The sequence below is a fragment of the Hemicordylus capensis genome, chromosome 12 (assembly GCF_027244095.1).
Source record: "Hemicordylus capensis ecotype Gifberg chromosome 12, rHemCap1.1.pri, whole genome shotgun sequence".
NCBI classification, from domain to species: Eukaryota; Metazoa; Chordata; class Lepidosauria; order Squamata; family Cordylidae; genus Hemicordylus; species Hemicordylus capensis.
The window spans coordinates 18,694,120-18,713,188 of NC_069668.1; the positions used below are offsets into that span (position 1 = coordinate 18,694,120).

General features: G+C 53.1%; 1 protein-coding gene across 1 annotated transcript; it reads left to right on the forward strand.

Annotated features, from left to right (window-relative positions):
* The first annotated feature begins 14,807 nt into the window (after positions 1–14,807).
* LOC128336176 (uncharacterized) lies at positions 14,808–18,544 on the forward strand. The gene is made up of 2 exons (XM_053275412.1): positions 14,808–16,488; positions 17,491–18,544. The coding sequence occupies exons 1-2, from the start codon at positions 14,809–14,811 to the stop codon at positions 17,878–17,880; spliced, it is 2,070 nt and encodes a 689-aa protein (XP_053131387.1). The 5' UTR covers position 14,808; the 3' UTR covers positions 17,881–18,544.
* The last annotated feature ends 525 nt before the right edge of the window (positions 18,545–19,069 follow it).

Consider the following 19,069-nt stretch of genomic DNA (forward strand, 5'->3'; position numbering starts at 1 on the left):
GGGGAGAGTGAAACCCCCTTCCTCTAAGGCTCTGGGGCTGCAGTCACAACTGAATCAGTATCCCCCTCCTCATATCACAGATCTTCTGTTGCCTCTTCTATCTGCACTGTTATGCACAAGTGAGAGTGCACACACCTTTCTTTTCTTTTCTTTTTTTAAAAAGAGAGTCCCAAAATGTCAGCCGTCACATATAAACAGAAAGCACCCACAGCTCAGTAGTAGAGCATCTGCTTTACATGCAGAAAGTCCCAGGTCACTCCCTGGCACCATCACCATGCAGGACTGAGCCCAGAGACCCCTGCCTGAAACCTTGGAGACAGGGGCATAACTAGGTTGGAGTGGGCCCTGAGACAAGATTCTTAAATGCCCCCCCGCCCCCGCCGTCACCACTTACCTTTCCTTCCTCTGGCCTGATGTCTCTGCTAACTATCCCAACTAGTTTCAAGGTATAGATAACATGAAAGCAGAACCAACTAATACTACAAAAGAAGTTGTAGTCAACAACATCTGGGAATTCCTCTTACAGGGAACACTGCACAAAGGATCTCATTTATGAAATATGTAATAGAACAAGGACAAGGACTGGGCGTGGAAAAGAGTCCTGCCTCCATTGATCCAGAATATTACATACCAGTCCATTTCCTATACTCTCTCCTTTGCAGACACCACTACCAAACCAAAGCCAAACCAAAGATATTCCAGTAGTATGCTTTCCATAAACCACACAGCAATCAGTGGCTGTAAATATTAGCACTGAAATGTGCTAGTTGGCTGAGAGAGAGGGGGGTGGGTAAATGAATGAATGAATAAATAGGATTTCTTTTAGCTGGGAAGAATAAGGTATTTGATATATTCATTAAATTGCTCAAAGGGGGTTTGATACTGCTTATGCTTTTTTATTATTGGACTAGCATGTACATTCAATTTACCTGACATTTTCTTCTGCACAAAGTGAAGTAAATGGTGGTAAGAAGCAAAGACAATCAAATTCCATTCCCCACATGGAGAAGGGGGGGGAAATTAAACAAATAAAAAGGCATACAGACCAGTGTTTTTCACTGCTGTGTCAGCAAAACAAACACACTACTGCATTTTATGGTCCCAAAAAATCAGCAATGGTAAATGTTTTCACATGCCTGAAGTTTCAGCCAAACATACACATCCAAATGCAAGGAAACAGGCATGCCACATATAGAGGACAGGAGAAGAAATGCTTTCAGCTTAGAAAGAGCAAGGTATCTCTTTCAAAGGAGCTCTGAACTCCATCAAAACAATAAGAAAATTAAACGTAAGCTGCGATGTGGGGTGGTTAAAAGAGGCAAGCAACAGGGGGACTGGGCTGGGGACCATGTGGGCGGGGGAGGGGGCAGGAGACCAGAGGACCATGCAGGCGGGTGGGCAGAGAACAGGCTGGGGGGGGGAAACCCCAACTGCATTGCACATTAGCCCCACCACACATATTTCCCCTCGCCCTCCTCACTGTTCTCCTAACCAGAGGACTGCTCCTGCCGCTCCTTCTCCAAGTCTAGTTCGGGTTAGGACAGTTGCTGTTGCTTTGTTTGCTCACTGTTTCCGCTTGCTTGCTCAGCCAGCTGATAATCATGTGACTCTCTCCACGTGACCACCACAGCCAGCCAATGGATGGGGTAGGAGCTGGGTGGGAGAGAGCCTCTGAGGCCCCCCCCCCACGGTGGGGGGAGGGGGCCAAGACAACGGCCTCTCCCTGCCTAATTGTAGTTACGCCTCTGCTTGGAGAGCTGCTGCCAGTCAGAGCAGACAGTACTGAGCTAGATGAACCAAGGGTCTGGCTCAGCAGATGACAGCTTCAAGCATTCATAGCTCAGTGGCAGAGCACCTGCTTTGCATGCAGAAGCAGCTCCCACTTTCACTCCCTGGCAGCATCTCCAGTTAGGACTGGGAGATGCCCCATCTAGAAATTGGAGAGATGCTGCCAGTCAATGTGGACAATGCTGAGCAAGATGGACCAATCCTCTCACTCAGCAGACGGCAGCTTCCTCACTTATAACCAGGGGGTTCTCCAACTTGGGCCCCCAGATTTTGCTGGACTACAGCTCCCATGGCCTCAGGCCATTGTGGCAGGGCATGATGGGAGTTGTGATCCAACAACATCTGGGAACCCATGTTTGAGGGCCTGGCTCCGAATAAAGCATTATTATTAGGATGTGTTGTGGAAAGTGACGCCTTTAAAGGACCACCTGAAAACCCAGGTTGCGAGCCAAGAGATTTCCAGGCAGGTGGATGGAAGCTGGATCCCGCTAACAAAAGCCAGAACTCCCGACCAATTATTCTATCAAAGCCGCCCTAACGACAAGCAAGCGCCAGACAATACCGCCCCGTCTGTATCCAAAAAGCCACTATCATCTTCCGGGGTAGAAGAATAAAAAGCCCCATTCAGTCACCGTGATAAAAGGCATTTCCAATTTAGCAGTTCTTTCTCCTTTTGGAAAAAAGTCCTTTTCTCTCTCTGCAAAGAATTATCCCTTTTGGCTTAATTTCAGCCGCGGAGGCTGCTATTTGAAAGCAATGTTGGATCGTTTCCAACGGAATGGAGGATTATGTCAATTCCCCTTTCTCTCCTCTCCCCCCGGGGGCTGCAGTCAGCAGATACAACATGACAAACCTGGTTGCAAAGGAAGCCCGGTCCGCAATCCTGGACCACACGGTCCGCTTCAGGATGGGACCGCGGAATAGCCTGCTGAACTTTCTGGCGTCAACCAACCCTCTCCACATTGGGTCATCTGCCAAGGAATACCTGCTTGCCTGCAACCACGATCCTGGGTACCGCAGGAGGTCCTGGGGCAGGTTGTACCATGCACAGACAATTCGTGTGTGCACCCAAAATATCTACCCGCCGAGGAGGCTGACCACTGCAACTCTGCAAGATTCACCGTGCTGATCTTGCCTCTTTCCAGTCTCCCCTGGGGGTGGGGTTCATTCTTTTCTTTAGATCCACACAATGCCCTGGACACTTTCTGTGCCAAGGGACCCCAATGGCACAATTTGTTTTTTTAAAAAAATTGTATACAGTATGTTTATTTTTGTGAGTTGTTAAACTCTGTGTGTGTGTCTGTGTGTGTCTCTCTGTGTGTGTGTATGCATATATACAGGTATGGGCTAATCAGTGGATATGGGGTTAATGAGCCATTTTTGGAAGGGTGGTACAGAAATCGAATAAATAAAAAATAATAATAATTTGCACATATCCAGACATCTGTCTGGAGGAATCGGTGTTTAAGTTGTGAGTAAATATAAGGTAAGAGTAAATATAAAGGTTAGGGTGGAAGGGAGATCTTTACCAGTTCTTGGAAATCTGGAGTGAGAACAACTTAGATGCTTTTTATCTCTGGTGAAGTTAGAAGACTTCAAGGAAGAAAAAAGCAACACTTACCAGGACGTAGCATCAATCTTGAAAATGGTAAATTTGGGGAGGGGGTCATATTTGCGTATATATTGCCTGTTTATACAATCACAGAAGATACTTTTATGACTATATAGGTCTAAGGGCAGAGAGCAGGTCTTGTGGTCACAAGCATGACTTGTCCCCTTTGCTAAGCAGGGTCTGCCCTGGTTTGCATGTGAATGGGAGACCACATGTGAGCAGTGTAAGATATTCCCCTGAGGGATGGGGCCTCTCTGGGAAGAGCACCTGCTGGCTTGCATGCAGAAGGTCCCTCCCTGGCAGCATCTCCAGGATAGGGCTGAGAAGGACTCCTCGGAGAAGCCACTGCCAGTCTGGGTAGACAATACTCAGCTAGATGGACCAACAGTCTGACTCAGTAGAAGGCAGCTTCCTATGTTCCCATTTGCTTGTATATATCTTGGCCCTGGACTTGGGAGGGCCCCCCCCCCACACATATTGCAGCGAATTCTGGGAAGCGTTCCAGAGTGCCGATTCCATGACCCCTCCGGGTCACGTGGTCTCCGCAGCAAGAAGACCCTTGACTGGAGCCGCTTCAGTCAAGCACACTTGAGGTGACCTGGAAGGTGACACTCCACTGCTCGTTTCCGACATGAAAACAAAATGATGGAGCGTTTACCAGCTCGGCTCTGCGGACCAGTGGGGGGCAAGCCGGGAGATTTATGGGCCTGATGTGGCTCTCTGTGTACCTAATGACACTGTTAGAGAGTGGCGCGTCACCCCGTTCGGGAAGGATGAAGCAATCTGGCGTGGGGCAGGCTTCACCGGGCGGCTGCATTTTATCACCAGCAAGGAAGGTTAAATGATACTCCATCTGGTTGGCAGGTACCCAGACGCCAAGGAGCGTGAAATAGGCTAATTGGGCTCCTGGGCAGAAAGAAAACAGGCAGAGAGAAGCAATTCCGTAAAAGCAGTGACAGACACAGTCACAGCAGCCAACATGAGGAACAGGGGAGCAGGGGAGCACTCCACTCCACTCCACAGCGGAGAGCTGCCCCTATAAGTAGCTCCACTCATGGGGGGCAGCTGGAAGAGGCAGTCCAGGCCTGGAGAGAAATAAGGTGAGGGTGAGTGGCTTGGCTTCTGGGATCTCTCCATGGTCCTGAAAGCTTGTATTCAACCACCCTGCCTTTCTTCTATCCTGGATCTGCTTCCTTCCTTCCTCTCTCTCCCTCCCCCCGCCCCTGCTCCTCTCTCCTGGCACGAGGCAACTTAAAAGCATCGGGAAGACCTTGCTGGGTCAGCTCCACCACATCCGTGATATATGATGTCCGCCTTTGATCAAGTTAGCCTCACTGCTGTGAGTCCCCCCGAGTAAATCATTCTAAAAGGGGTCAGCTCTCTCCTCCACCCAGGGTTGAAGGATTTAATGAGTGAGCGGGAAGGGTTCATATGTCTTTTCAGGGTCGGACTGGGGGCACTGAGAGGGCGGGGGAATTTATGTGAGGAGGGCGCCAAGTTTATTATTTATTTTATTTTATTTTATTTTATTTTATTTTATTTTATTTTATTTTATTTTTATACCGCCCTGGCTCAGGGCAGTTTACATTTTTGGTTTCATTTAATAATTATTTTCTCCTGTTAACTTTTGATATCTGACCTCTGTTTTCTGTTACTTATAGGTTACTATAAATATTTCAAATGAAATCACTTGTAACTATTAAGAAGCACAATTCTATACTAATAAAGTAGTTTGGATATATGTTTTCCTTCCTATGTAATCCAGTTCCTGCAAGTTTGTTAGAAAATGAAGTGGATGGCATCTTAATAGCACTACAATAGCACTGTTTTAAGTTCTCTCTCCCCACCAATTTCCACAAGATGCCTGCCCCTTCACCCCTCAGCCCTATACACCTACCCTCCCAAGAGAGAAGAATTATTTTCAGTTCCTAGCAATATATATAGCGTCATAGAATTTCAAAGCATTTAAGCATATCATTGCAGAGAAATGGGGGTGAAGAGAAATGAACCGGGGGAGGGGGAGAAAATAAATAACTGGTGGAAGGGAGTGGATAGAGACAAGGGCAGCTGGGCTGCAGGAGCCAGCCTGTAGTGTTTGGGTTTTTTTGTGGGGAACGGGGAGAAGAGGAGAGCTTCATATCATGGCCAGGTGCCCCAACCAGCTCTGGCTCCTTCCTTCCCTCTCCAAGCAGGGACTCCCCAACCAGCCTTCTGAGGCAGGAGCCCGAGATGTGTGTCTTTACACTACAGAGAGAAAAGACACCATTTTGATTTCAAACAGGGCAGCAGAATGTCATATATAGAGTAACCCCAATTTTGTAGAATTTAAAGGCAACCAATCATTCATAAGAACATCAGAACAGCCCTGCTGGATCAGGCCCCAAATGGCCCATCTAGTCCAGCATCCTGTTTCGCACAGTGGCCCACCAGATGCCGCTGGAAGCCACAGGCAGGAGTTGAGGGGGTGCCCTCTCTCCTGCTGCTGTGACTCCCCTGCAACTGGGACTCAGAGGCAAAGGAGTTTCATGGGCAAAGGAGTTTTAAAAATGAGTTTCTTGTGGACTGATTTGCAAAGCCTTGTTTTGAAGCAAGTGTACAAAAATAGACTTTTGGTGGGGGAGCCTGCTACAAGCACAGAGCAAATGTTTAAAAGGGGAAGCATGTTGAGAGAGCCATTTTCTCATCTTTTGCTATTTAAGCCATTTTGAGAACTCTGTTGCTTAAAAAAGCTGCATATCAATATTTTTAATAAGGGTGGTGGCGCGGGGGGGGAGAAAGAAACCCACACACAGAGACTAGATTAGAGATAGGGGCAGGAACAAAAACAGCAGATCCGTTTTATTATTATAATTATTACTAGTATTTTTAAGCCCGTTAAAATAACGGGCGCTAGTACCGTTTCCCCCCCCCTTTCTTCCTTCTCCCTCTCTCTTGCCCTCCTTTCTTTTTCTTTTCTTTTCCTCTCTCTCTCATTCATCCCTTCCTTTTCTCTCCCTCTTTCCTTTCCTTCCTTTCTTCCCCTTCTTCTCCTTCCCTTCTTTATTCTTTCTCTTTCCCTCTTTCCTTCCTTTCTTCTCTCTCTCTCTCTCCATTCTTTCCTTCTCCCTCCCTCTCGTACTCCTTTCCTTCTTTTTTCTTTCTCTCTCTCCCTCTTTCCTCCCTTCCTTCTCTCTCCCTCTCTCTCCTTTCCTTCCTTTCTTCCCCCTCTTCTCCTTCCCTTCTTTATTCTTTCTCTTTCCCTCTTTCCTTCCTTTCTTCTCTCTCTCTCTCTCCATTCTTTCCTTCTCCCTCCCTCTCGTACTCCTTTCCTTCTTTTTTCTCTCTCTCTCTCCCTCTTTCCTCCCTTCCTTCTCTCTCCCTCTCTCTCCTTTCCTTCCTTTCTTCCACCTCTTCTCACTCCCTTCTTTCTGTTTCCTTTTCCTTTTCCTCCTTTCTTCATTTAACAGGCTCGCTCTTTGGGGCTGGCTGCTTCTGTCTCCCTTCCGTCTTTCTTTTGTCCTTCTCCCTCACTCCTTTCTCCTTTTTCTTTCTCCTTCCTTCCTTCCTTCCCTCCTTCCTTCCTTCCTTCCTTCCTTCTCTCTCTCTTTCTTTCCATCCCTCCCTCCCTCCTTCTTTCTTTTGTCCTTTTCCCTCCCTTCTCTCTCTTTTCTCTTCTTCCTTCTTTCCTTCTTTCCATCTTTCTATTGTCCTGTCTCCCTCCCTCCCTCACTCCTTCCTTTCTCTCTCTCTCTGTCAAAAAACCTCTTCATTTCCTTTTAGTGACTTTTTACTGCCCCCAGTTCAAGTTTAATAGAAAAGGACATGATGTACTTTTAATGACAGGAAACCAATGCCTTCCAAATGAGTAAATTCCATCACTGTCTGTCACAAAGTGTGCTAATTTTTTCCTTTGATAAATCCTATATAATAAAAGGCTAAGTGAGTGGCCGTGGCCTTGGAACGTTGGGGATCTGCGTCCCTGTCTCTCTGGGCTGTTCTGGGCCTGCGTGAAGCGCAGGCCCAGAACAGCCCAAGGGAGACAGGACCACAGACGCCAGTGTCTCAAAGCCACGGGCGGCAATTTGCCAGCAATCACCCGTCCCTCCTTTCGTGGTCCCACGGGCGGCCATTACGGCCCAATCGCTGCCCTCCCCCCCGCCCTCCATCACTGTCCCGGCCACGACGGCAGCAATTTCAGCCCAATCCCTGGTCCTACTTTCACGGAACCCACGGGCGGCCATTTCACCCCAAGCACTGCCGTTGTCTGCCCTCCCGCCCTCCCAACTGCCGAGCCCTCCTTACCCTGGCCAGAGCTCCTCTCTCTTGCAAAGCCTCTGCCCATACTGGTGGTTTGGGCGCAAAGGACACCTATTGCGTCTTTTACGGCCATAGTGTCAGTTCGGGCAGAGCCGTTGCAAAGAGAGGAGCTCTGCTTGCGATCTCCTCTCTCTCTTGGAAATTAAGGAGTTTTTAGCCCGATGGACATGGCCGGGGTAAGGAGGGCTCGGCAGTTGGGAGGGAGGGAGGGCAGCCAACGGCAGTGCTTGGGGTGCAATGGCCGCCCGTGGGTTCCGTGCAAGGAGGACTGGGGATTGGGCCGAAATTACCGTGGGTGGGGCCGGGACAGTGATGGGAGGCGGGTGGGCGGCGGGCAGACAGCGATGAGGACCAGGGATTGGCACAAAATGGTCGCTAGTGGGGCCGGAACGGTGGTGGAGGGCGGGCGGGCGATGGCAGGAGGTCGAGTGTGTGGTGGCTTTGAGACACTGGCGTCTGTGGTCCTGTCTCCCTTGGGCTGTTCTGGGCCTGCACTTCGCGCAGGCCCAGAACAGCCCAGAGAGACAGGGACGCAGATCCCCAACGTTCCAAAGCCACGGCCACTCACTTAGCCTTTTATTATATAGGATAACACTTGTTAGAGCATTGCACACCCCCACCCCATTCTTTTCAAAGCTCTTAATACTTTTGCTTGACTAATTTTCTCACAATAAAGTATACTGTAGGGATGAGGATTTTTCTTAAAAGTTTGCACTCAAACAGTTAAGCTTCACACACACACACACACACACACACACACACACACAGAGGCATGTCTTCGAGGGAAAGGGAACACTGCACCAGACTAGTAGCCATTGATAGAGTTGTCCTCCATGAATTTGTCTAAGCCCCTTTTAAAGCCATCCAGGCTGGTGGCCATCACCACATCCCCTGGCAAGGAATTCCATAGATTAATTATGCACTGTGTGAAAAAGAACTTCCTCTTGTCGGTCCTAAATTTCCCAACCTTCAATTTCATGGGGTGACCCCCTGGTCAAATGGTACCATTAGGTAGCTGCCCCTGAGCACTGCCCCACCAGCTGCTACTGGCTAGTGGTAGCCACCACCTATGGGAACAGGATGCTAGACTGGATGATGCCTTCTTGCAATGATTTACCAAGGGCTCTGTCTGCTTGTTGTGTTCTCAACGTGAGACTTAAAAACAAAAACAAAAACAAGCCAAACAAACCCACTGGACTGGGGGGGGGGGACAACCACCCGCTTCGTTTGAAAACCTTGTGGTTGCTTTTCATTACATTCCCAACAGCAGCTCGTTCACCTCCACCTGGCCTAAAGAGGCAGGAGCGAGAAAGAGAAACCTGGCTGGCTGCTCGCGGGGCTCGCTCTCTGGCTCTCTCCCCAGCCCCATGAGACTGATCAACAAGTCCCCATGGGAAGTCCAAGGCCAAGAGGGGCGTCTGCGTGTGTGGCATGGGGAAGGCGGCTGGTGGGCATTCAGGCCACCCCAGGAGGCCAGCAGACGGCAAAGCCCTTGGAGCTCCCTTAGGAAGCCCCTCGTCTGCCTGTCACCCTCACTGGCTAATGGGGGCGTGGAGGAGGGAGACAGTCGCAATCCCCTCCCCCCCCCGCTCCCTCCCCCCCGGGGGGCATGTCCAAGCAGCGGCCACTGAGGGCAGGCGAGTCCGGAAAGGGGCAGCACTAAGAGCCGGCATATGGATGCCCACGTTGTGTGTGTCCCCCCAGCTCAGTGGGCACCCACTCGCCCGTAGCTAGCCAGCCACGCCGCTCCGCGGGCGGCAGGTAAAGGGCAGAAAGGCAGCAGCCTGTCTGCAGAGATTCCCTGCAGAGATAGGCAAGCGCCGGCGGGAGGGAGCTCAGGATGAGGGCAGAGGGCGCAAATCCGGAGGCAGCAGGGCACAGAGGCGAGGGGCGCACTGGGCATCCGGCAGACTGCCCGGCAGGCCAGTCCGAGCCTGTGTCTTCTCTAGGCGTTGGGCGGGGGAGCACTTGCTTTTATTAAATTCATTTATTAAACCCTTTAATTAAAGGGGCCAGGTCACGGCCCACTGCCTGGGAGTGATTTTGGACCACTTATTGTCCTTGGATGCTCAGATGAGGACAAAAGCCAGGAGAATTTTTCCACCAGTTTTGGCGGATATGGTAGCTACAACCATACCTGAAGAGAGTGGACCCAACCTCACTTAAGGACTTGCTGCTCGCATCCGGACTGGGTTGTCGGTTACCCAGGCCTTAGTCACGCCGCAGTTGGATTACTGCAATCTGCTCCACATGGGGCTGCCCTTGAAAAGTATTTGGACACTACAGATCATGCAGAATGCAGCGGCCAGATTGATCTCTGGGAACCCATGCTGGGCACATATGACTGCCATTCTTAAGGCACTGCACTAGCTGCCAGTCAGTTTCCAGGTACAATTCAAGGTGCTGGTTGTTGCCTTTAAAGCCCTAAATTGCTTGGGCCCTGGGCTGTGTTGCCTCTAACAGGGATTCTCAGATGTTGTTGACTACAACTCCCAGATTCCCCAGCCAAAGGCCATTGCAGCTAGGGATGCTGGGAGTTGTAGTGAACAAAATCTGGAAATCCCCGTTAGAGGAAACACTGGCCCTAGGTACCTTAGGGACAATCTGCTCCCAGCTGAATCTACCCACCTGACTAGATCAGCGGAGGTGGGGGCACTGTTTCACATGCCAACAGCTGCTAAGTTCCATTTGTCAAGCACACGGGACGGGGCCTTCTCAGTTGTTGCCCCCAGGCTATGGAACTTGCTCTCAGCTGAGACCTGCAGGGCTCCTACCCTCCTGGCCTTTGGGAGCAAGGTGAAGACTGCCCTTTTCCATCCAGGCTTTTGGCCAATGAGCTATCCCTGTTCTTTTAAATGAATTTTTAAAAATTTTAAGCTCTATTTGTTCCGGTTTTGTGTTTCCATTGAGTTGTTTTTACCTGCAAGCTTGCAGATAATCCCCAAGTGGACCCATCCCCTAAAGGGAGTATCTCACAGTGCTCACACGTGCAGTCTCCCATTCAAATGCAAACCAGGGCAGATCCTGCTTAGCAAAGGAGACCATTCGTGCTTGCTACTACAAGACCAGCTCTCCTCTCTGGCACAATCAAGAGTGATCATCACCCGCCAAGACCTTAAGGGCAATGCTTCTGCACCTCTTAACCTTCAATGGCCTGGAGTAGACCATTCCCCCGATTACTGAAGCAGTAATATTTACGACAGGAATCCGGCAGATGCCTGTAGCCGGGCCAATTTTATTTACAGATGATAAGCCACCACTGCTGGTGAGAATTAATCACCACCTTATCTCCACAAGAAGTGGCTTATCTCAAGGACAGACATATGATTGCACTTTGTTTCATAGAACAGGGCAGCTGCGGATCTCCAGGCAGGAGAAATCCCTTCCTTCCCTTCCCCGATGACTCCCCTTAAAGGTGAACTGGGATCTTTGATTAAAAATATAAATGGGCTTCCAGAACACACCTGCTAGATCATCCACAGAAGAGGGCATGCTTCAAGTTTACATTTCCAAGGAACACATTTATTATAAACGGGGCTTCACAATCACATTGGAATTCTGCCAACTTCAGCTTTTGAACGTCTCCGAGGAACGCGGAGGAGGCCAGAATGCTCTGCTTGGGGGAAATTCTCTACAGCGCCCCACAGCGTCTTGAGTGTCAGGGAGGTCATAATATTTCTGAGACACACACAAGCCAATACCTTGAGAAAACATATCAATATTCCACAGTAGCGTCCTGGCGTCTGCACTGCCTGTGTATCAACATATAACCCCAATTTTAGGGTCTGGCTACAACCTATAAACTCTTGAAGCCCTGGGCCCCCTTTACCCAAGAGGCCACCTGGCCCCATTCTCACCATCCCCCCTAAAACCAACTGGGGCCACTCTCTTCAATAGACTGGTGCATGCGGTGGGGGCAGCCCTGCGCTGGTTTAATGACGGCCCCTGCTAACTGGGCAGAGAAGCACCTTTTTAACGTGGCAATTCTCTTGTATTTAGCAGGGGAGAGCAACTGGCCTTATCCGTCCCCAGAACAACATCCCCTCCAGTGGCTGTTGCTGGGTCTCTCTTATGTTTCTTGGTTAGACTGTGAGCCCTTTGGGGACAGGGGTACACTTTATTCATTTCTCTCTCTGTGTCAACTGTTTTGGGAACTTTGGCTGAACAGAAGTCTACAAATATTTGTTGTTGGTTTGAGGATACAGTGGGAGTGTGTGAGTTTATTTTATTTCTTTTTCTATATCACACTGCACCCTAAGACCCCAGGGTGGTTAACAACAAGCAATTCAACAAAGACATAAAAACAGAATGCAACTAAAAGCCTGAAAAGAGCAAAGGCCAAAACTTTGGACTGAAAGGGCTGTCTTTCCTCCTATTTGCATGGAGCACACCAGCTTCTCTGAAACAGCATAGGAACCTAGGAAGCTGCCATATACTGAGTCAGACCCTTGGTCTATCTAGCTCAGTATTGTCTTCACAGACTGGCAGCGGCTTCTCCAAGGTTGCAGGCAGGAGTCTCTCTCCCAGCCCTCTCTCGTTGGAGATGCTGCCAGGGAGGGAACTTGGAGCCTAGATGCTCGTCCCAGAGCGGCCCCATCCCCTAAGAGGAATATCTTACAGTGCTCATATGTCATCTCCCATCCAAAGGCCAACCAGGGCAGACCTTGCTTAGCGAAGGGGACAATTTGTGCTTGCTACCACAAGACTAGCTCTCTATCCACAACTGACAATTCCCACCTGGTGGGAAGGTTCTATGACAGTTTAACTGTCATAGTTAACTGTCATAGACAGTTTAACTGTCTAGTTAACTGTCTAGTTTAACTGTCATAGACAGTTTAACTAGCTGGGTGACTCTGGGCCAGTCACTTCTCTCTCAGCCTAACCTACTTCACAGGGTTGTTGTGAAAGAGAAACTTAAGTATGTAGGACACCGCTCTGGGCTCCTTGGAGGAAGAGTGGGATATAAATGTAATAATGATGATAAGCCAGCCGATCGCAGCCGCTCTAGGCTGCGCGGCTTGTTTGCCCTCAGCCCCACTCCCTGGAGCACGTGGCACTGGGAGCTAGCTCCCATTGGCCCGGCTCCGTCTCGGAGGCGGGGCTAGCAGCAGTGAACCGGCAGCAGGCCTGTGCCGGCTCAGTCCTTCCCTGACCGAGCAGAAGGAAGGACGTGCTGCTGCTCGGCTTCGGGGCCTCCACGTGGCTGGCTGGGTACCCGAATCGGAAGCCGGAGCAGGAGGCCCACGGGAGCGGAACGTCGGGGAGCAGTGCAGCGGCCCTTCGAGCGAGCAGCGGATTGGAGCGGCTGGGCGGCCAGGGCCTCTGTAGCCCGGCCGCCTGTGGTAACGGGCTCTGGGGGGATCACAGGAGAGGCTTTTAAGTCCTCCTCGGAACGGCCTTTGATCTTCGGGCCTCTCCACACAAGGGCTTCTAGGCCCCGGCAGGCCCAAGCTGCCCAGCATCGAGTGAGGGCAGCAGGCCGCCCCAGGCCCTCAGTAGGCCGCACCAGGCCTTCAGCGGGGGGGCAATTGACTAACCCGGTCATCTGGGGGAGGGTTGATTGGACGTTGGGGGTGTTGGCTTGAACTGTGTGAACCCCTTCAACCCAGGGCCCATTTAGGCCTTCTGCTAAGGGCGGCCTTTGCCTTTATTGTCGGGCCTGTAGGGCCTAACCCCCCCCACACACCCATTTTGGGGGCCTGCATTGACTAGGCCTCCCTGGTGGGCTCGTGGGCCTCCCCTGCCGGGCCTAAGCTTCATTTGGGGGCCTTTCAGTGGGGCTGGGCCTTACCACGGCTAGGTGGGGCAGGCGCTGTGACTCATAGGCCTTCCTTGCCAGCGTAGGCCTCAGTCAGCCTTGCCCCGGCCAGGTCACTCGTTTACGCACTTGAGGGCAGGGTACAGGCCCATAAGCTTCATCCTTTGGGACATGGGCCCTAAGAAAGCCCCAGTTAAGAAAGCCCCAGTTAAAAAGGGTGGGAAGGCTCCAGCCAAGAAGGGTGGCAAGCCAACGCGGCCACCTAAGAGGCCAAACGCACCCGCCGAATCCTCCTCCGACGATGAGGGCGATTTGGAACTGGGTGCCATCAGGGCGTTTATAGCACGGCTGCAGGCCCTTGAGAGGCAGCGCACCACTCTAGAGGGCGATGAGGCGGGCGGGGGGCCTTCGGGGGTGCCCCCACATGCAAAAAAGTCAAACAGGGCGGAAAAGAAGGCAAAACTAATGCAGGGCTTTGCTGACCGTCTAGCAGCTTTGGAGGCGGCGGCGGGAACTGCCCACGAGGAACCAGCGGGGATCACGACACAACCGGCGGACTCAGGACCAGGAGACGGCAGGGACGACAATGGTGAGTCCCCACAGGGGGCCTGGCCGTGGGGACTGCCCTTTAGCACCCCCTACGGACCATACGGGTGGTTCCCAGGGCCAGTTAACTGGGCATCTCCACACGCCACCTGTAATCAGGTCTGGCAAGGGGGGAGCGCTGCTTTGCCCACCCAGGGGCCAACGGCACAGTTCAGCTCTGCTTGGCATACTGGGGATGGGCCCGTACCCTTGGGGGACCACCTCCTTCCAGCAGTTAAGGAACGGATTTGGAAAGGAGAGTGCATTGACGTGTTCCAATTGCTCTTCAAGGAGCCGGAGCCACTGGAGAAGGAGGGGTCCCAGGGGAAGGACAAGGAGAGGACAAAGCGGAAGCCCATTGAGCATAATTGGGCAAATTGGGTTTCGGGGTACACAATCTACATGGGTGTTCTGATGCAGAAATATCCAGAGCGGGGCCCCGCTCTTGTTAAGTATTTTGATATTATACACAGAGCCTTCATGGACTTTGCTGGTAATGCCTGGGAGCGCTACGACCAAGCGTTCCGCGAGCGCGCCTCCAGCAATGCGGGTATATCCTGGGAAAGGCAGCACCCCGAGTTATGGCTTCAGATTATGACACCCGCGAGGCCCTTGGTTGGCGAGCGCGCCGACAGCGGGCACCTCATTTCCAAAACACCGGCAGCGTCAGCGGCTTCGGCCTCAGGCGCACAGGGGGTTCAAGGTCCCCTGGTGTGCTGGGAATTTAACAAGAACGGGAAGTGTGCCCGCTCCCCGTGCAAGTACCGGCATGACTGTGGCTTCTGCGGTGGGCGGCACGCCAGTATCTACTGCCAGCGGGCCAAAGCCCTTAGGGGAAAAGGGGGATACCAAGGCCCGGGAGGGGCAAAGGGCCCAGCAGCCACGGCTGGAAAAGGGCCCCAGCCCAATTAAAATCCCGGTGCTCCGGAGGCTGCTGCGTGACTACCCCAACAGGGAGCGCGCACGCTATATTGAGGATGGTTTTGTGAAGGGGTTTAGGATTCCGTGCCAATCCAGGCGGGTCCATAGTTTTGCACGCAACCTAAAATCGGTTAGGGGGATGGAACACATAGTAGCGAAAAAGATAGCCAAGGAGGTGTCTCTGGGGAGGGTGCTGGGCCCCTTTGACAGGCTGCCACTGCCAACATTGCGGGTATCCCCTTTGGGCGTGGTCCCTAAGAAGGCGCCGGGAGAGTATAGGCTTATCCACCACCTGTCCTACCCAAGGGGCGACTCGGTTAACGATGGGATACCGGCGGACCTTTGCTCAGTACGGTATACATCGTTTGATGAGGCTGTGGCCATGATCAGGGGCTGCGGGCCTCGGGCACTGATGGCGAAGTGCGACATTGAATCCGCCTTCCGCCTCCTGCCCGTGCACCCTGATGACTTTGACCTTTTGGGCTTCGCATTTAAAGGGAGATTTTACATCGACAGAGCCCTCCCCATGGGATGCTCGGTCTCCTGTGCGGCCTTTGAGGCTTTCAGCTCTATGCTGGAATGGGCACTGCGCCGGAGGGCGGGGCTACGCTCCTCCGCTCACTATTTAGATGACTTTATTTTCGGAGGAAGGGAGGGCTCTGGCCAATGCCTACACTTACTGCGCTCATGCAGGGCACTCTGCGGGGATCTGGGGGTGCCACTGGCTAAGGACAAGACAGAGGGCCCGACCACGAAGCTTACATTTCTGGGGATAGAGCTGGACACGGTGGGACAGCTCTCACGCCTCCCCGGGGACAAGCTCAGCATCATGAGGGAATTGCTCAGGGAATGCAGAGAGGCTAGGAAGGTAACGCTACGCAAATTGCAATCGCTGGTTGGCCACCTGAACTTCGCTTGCAGGGTGGTGGCTCCAGGCCGCCCCTTTCTAAGGCGCCTGTGTGACACCATGGTGGGGTGTAATCGACCCCATTTCCTCATTAGGGTGTCTACCGCCATGAGGGAGGATATGGGGCTCTGGCTCAGGTTCCTGGAATCCTTTAATGGGGTGTCATTCTGGCGTTCTTCCCAGCTGCTCGAGGCCGACTTCCAGGTTCAGTCAGACGCCGCGGGCGGCCTTGGGTTCGGCCTGTACCTGAGAGGGCGCTGGTGCGCGGAACGATGGCCGGGCAGCTGGTCGGAACGGGGAATCACAAGGGATCTCACCTTCCTCGAACTCTTCCCCATTGTGGTGGCGGTGCACATTTGGGCCGAGTCCTTCAAGGACTCGGTCGTGCGTTTCTGGTGCGATAATTTGGCCGTGGTTCAGATTATTAATAGCCAGACTTCCAAATCACAGAGGGTGATGGGGCTGGTGCGGGCCCTGGTTCTAACATGCCTTCGCCATAACACGCTCTTCACCGCCCAGCATGTTCCAGGGGTGCAGAACGAGGTGGCAGATGCCCTGTCTCGCTTCCAGATGCAGCGCTTCCGGAAGCTGGCACCTGGAGCCGCCAAGGAGCACGAGCAGGTGCCCGAATGGTTGTGGAACCTTGGGATGTAGAGGCGTTTAGGGCCATCCAAGCCTCCATAGCGCCCAGGACACGGGTTGCCTACGACAAAAGGGTCAGGGCCTTTCTGCAGTTTAGAGCTCAGGTAGGATTGGTCCATGTGTGGCCTGTGCCGCCGGAACAGCTGATGCAGTACCTGGTGCACCTCCGTGCCCAGGGGCTGGCGGTGAGCACCATGGCCGGCCATTTGGCTGCGCTGGCTTTCTTTGGGAAAGCAAGGGGCCTCCCCGACCATTCTGGGGACTTCAGGGTCCGGCGCATGCTGGAGGGCTGGGCGAGGGAGACGCCCGTGCAACCTGACCGACGTAGGCCGGTCACCCCAGAGGCGCTGCAGCTGGCACTGCGGCAACTTGCTGGGGTTTGTGCGTCTCCTTATGAGGAGGTCCTGTTCAGGGCGGCAGCCTTGGTTGCTTTCTTCGGGGCCTTTAGGGTTGGAGAGATGTTCCCCAGGAGCAGGCGCGGCCCCACGAGTAGGGTACTTCAATTCAGTGACCTCACCGTGGGTGCTTCCCGGGTGGTACTGCACCTTAGGTTTTCAAAAACAGATCAGAGAGGCAAGGGGCAGAGTGTCGCGCTGCATGCCGCTGGCGACCCGGGCTTGTGCCCAGTCCGTGCACTGGAGGACTACACGGAGGCCAGGGGTTCAGCTATGGGGTGCCTCTTTATCCACGCTAATGGGCGCCACGTGACCCAATTCCAGTTTTGGGCGGTGATGAGGAGAGCCTTTGTGGCGGCGGGGGTGCCTACCCAGGATCTGGCCCCCCACTCCTTTCGGATTGGGGCGGCTTCCATGGCTGCTCGGATGGGTTATTCGGGCCCGGAAATCCGGCGGCTGGGCAGGTGGCGGTCAGCGGCTTACCGCCGATACGTGCGGTAGATGGGCGCATAAATTCTGCCCCACCCCACCCCCACCCACGAACCATTTATTTGTGCCACTCCTAACGCTTTCTCCTCTTGCGCAGGGCCTCAGTCGGCTGGGCCAAGGGCGGCCGGGCAGCGCGCAAGAGTCCTCATACTGGGCCATTCCTTCATTTTCTGGGCACGCAAGTGGGCACAGAGCGCCGACCCTGGAACCCAGCTTGGTTTGGGGCGTTGGGCCACTGTGGAGTGGCTTGGCCGGCGGGGCATGCGGAGGGCCCAGTTCCTGCCGATGCTGCACGAGTTCCTGGAAGGGAATCCTGTCCCGGATGTCCTGCTGCTGCATTTTGGAGGCAACGACCTGGTGGACCAGTCTGGCATTTCGCTCTCAAGACAGATTGCCCAGGACCTGGTGGTCGCCCTCTCCTGGTGCCCGGGGCTGGTGGTCATCTGGTCTGACATCACTCAGCGGCGAGTCTGGAGGGGGGCGGTGAAGCAGAACAAGGTAGATAGGGCTAGGCGCGGGGTGAACGCGGCCATGGCGCGCTTCATCGCCTCAAAGGGGGGTGGGTGCATCCCACACAACGACATCGCGTTCTCGCTCCCCCAGTTATTCAGGGGTGATGGGGTGCACTTGTCCCCCCTTGGTATGAGGTATTTCTTAGACGATCTGCGGCTGGGGTTGGCAACAGTGCTGTTAGGCCTGTGGGGTGGCGGGGCGTCAAGCTAGGCTGACGCCCGCTGTGGCGGGCACAGTGCGGAGGTGAGCGGCTGATGCGGTGCGGCACCTTAGGTAAGCTTTAGCTGTAAGGTGGAGGGGCAGATCCCTTGAGGCTTTACAGATCAGGGATGCTGCCTTGCTCCCACCTCCCTGCAACCGACACCCTTCCGTATGGCTTTACAGCGTCGGACAGGTGATGTAAATTGCAGGGTCCTGACCTTAGGTCGGCAACGAAGGGCGCCCCCTTCTGGAAGGTGGGCCGCCTGGAGCCGAGGTGTCTGTGCCATGAGATTCTAGGGCGGGGGTGGCCACGTGGTGCCCCCCCCATCCGAGCCCGCACTGTTGCTGCTCTGAATGCCAACCCCAGCTGCCGTGCCTGTGCAGGCACTGTCTTAAAACCTTGTACCCCTAATAAAGTGACCAGTTCCTCCATAATACTTCTGTGTCCGTGTCTCCTTGGGTCTGGGTGCAATAATAATATCTCGTTGGAGATGCTGCCAGGGAGGGGACTGGGAACTTGGATGTTCTTCCCAGAGTGGCCCCATCCCGAGGGGAAGATCTTCCAGTGCTGACACTTCTAGTCTCCCTTTCATATGAAACCAGGGTGGACCCTGCTTAGCTAAAGGAACAAGTCGTGCTTGCGACCACAAGACCAGTTCTCCTCTCCTAAAGAGTTTGGTGCCCAAACATCACTTGCAACCTATACAGGAGCAAGGAAAGCAGCACGATTTCCCTGCTCTCCGAGACAGGCTGGGCAGACAACTGGCTTTCCATTTTGACACCCTGAAAAAGCACCTCAAATTAATTCATGGCATTGTGATGTGTTGACACTTGGTTATACATCAGGATCACGCAACTTCAGCCCTCTGGTTGTTGTGGACTTAAACTCCCATCACCAAAAATGGTAGTTGGACTGCGGAGCAGTCTGCCTCATCTTGTGTTGAGCTTTCCATTGCTGAAAG

What these genes read in the sequence shown, in the direction of transcription:
- LOC128336176 (XM_053275412.1), top strand. Translation starts at nt 14,809, where the DNA reads ATGACTGTGGCTTCTGCGGTGGGCGGCACGCCAGTATCTACTGCCAGC. An exon ending in CCGCCAAGGAGCACGAGCAG is followed by an intron (nt 16,489 to 17,490) that starts GTGCCCGAATGG and finishes CCTCTTGCGCAG; the next exon opens with GGCCTCAGTCGGCTGGGCCA.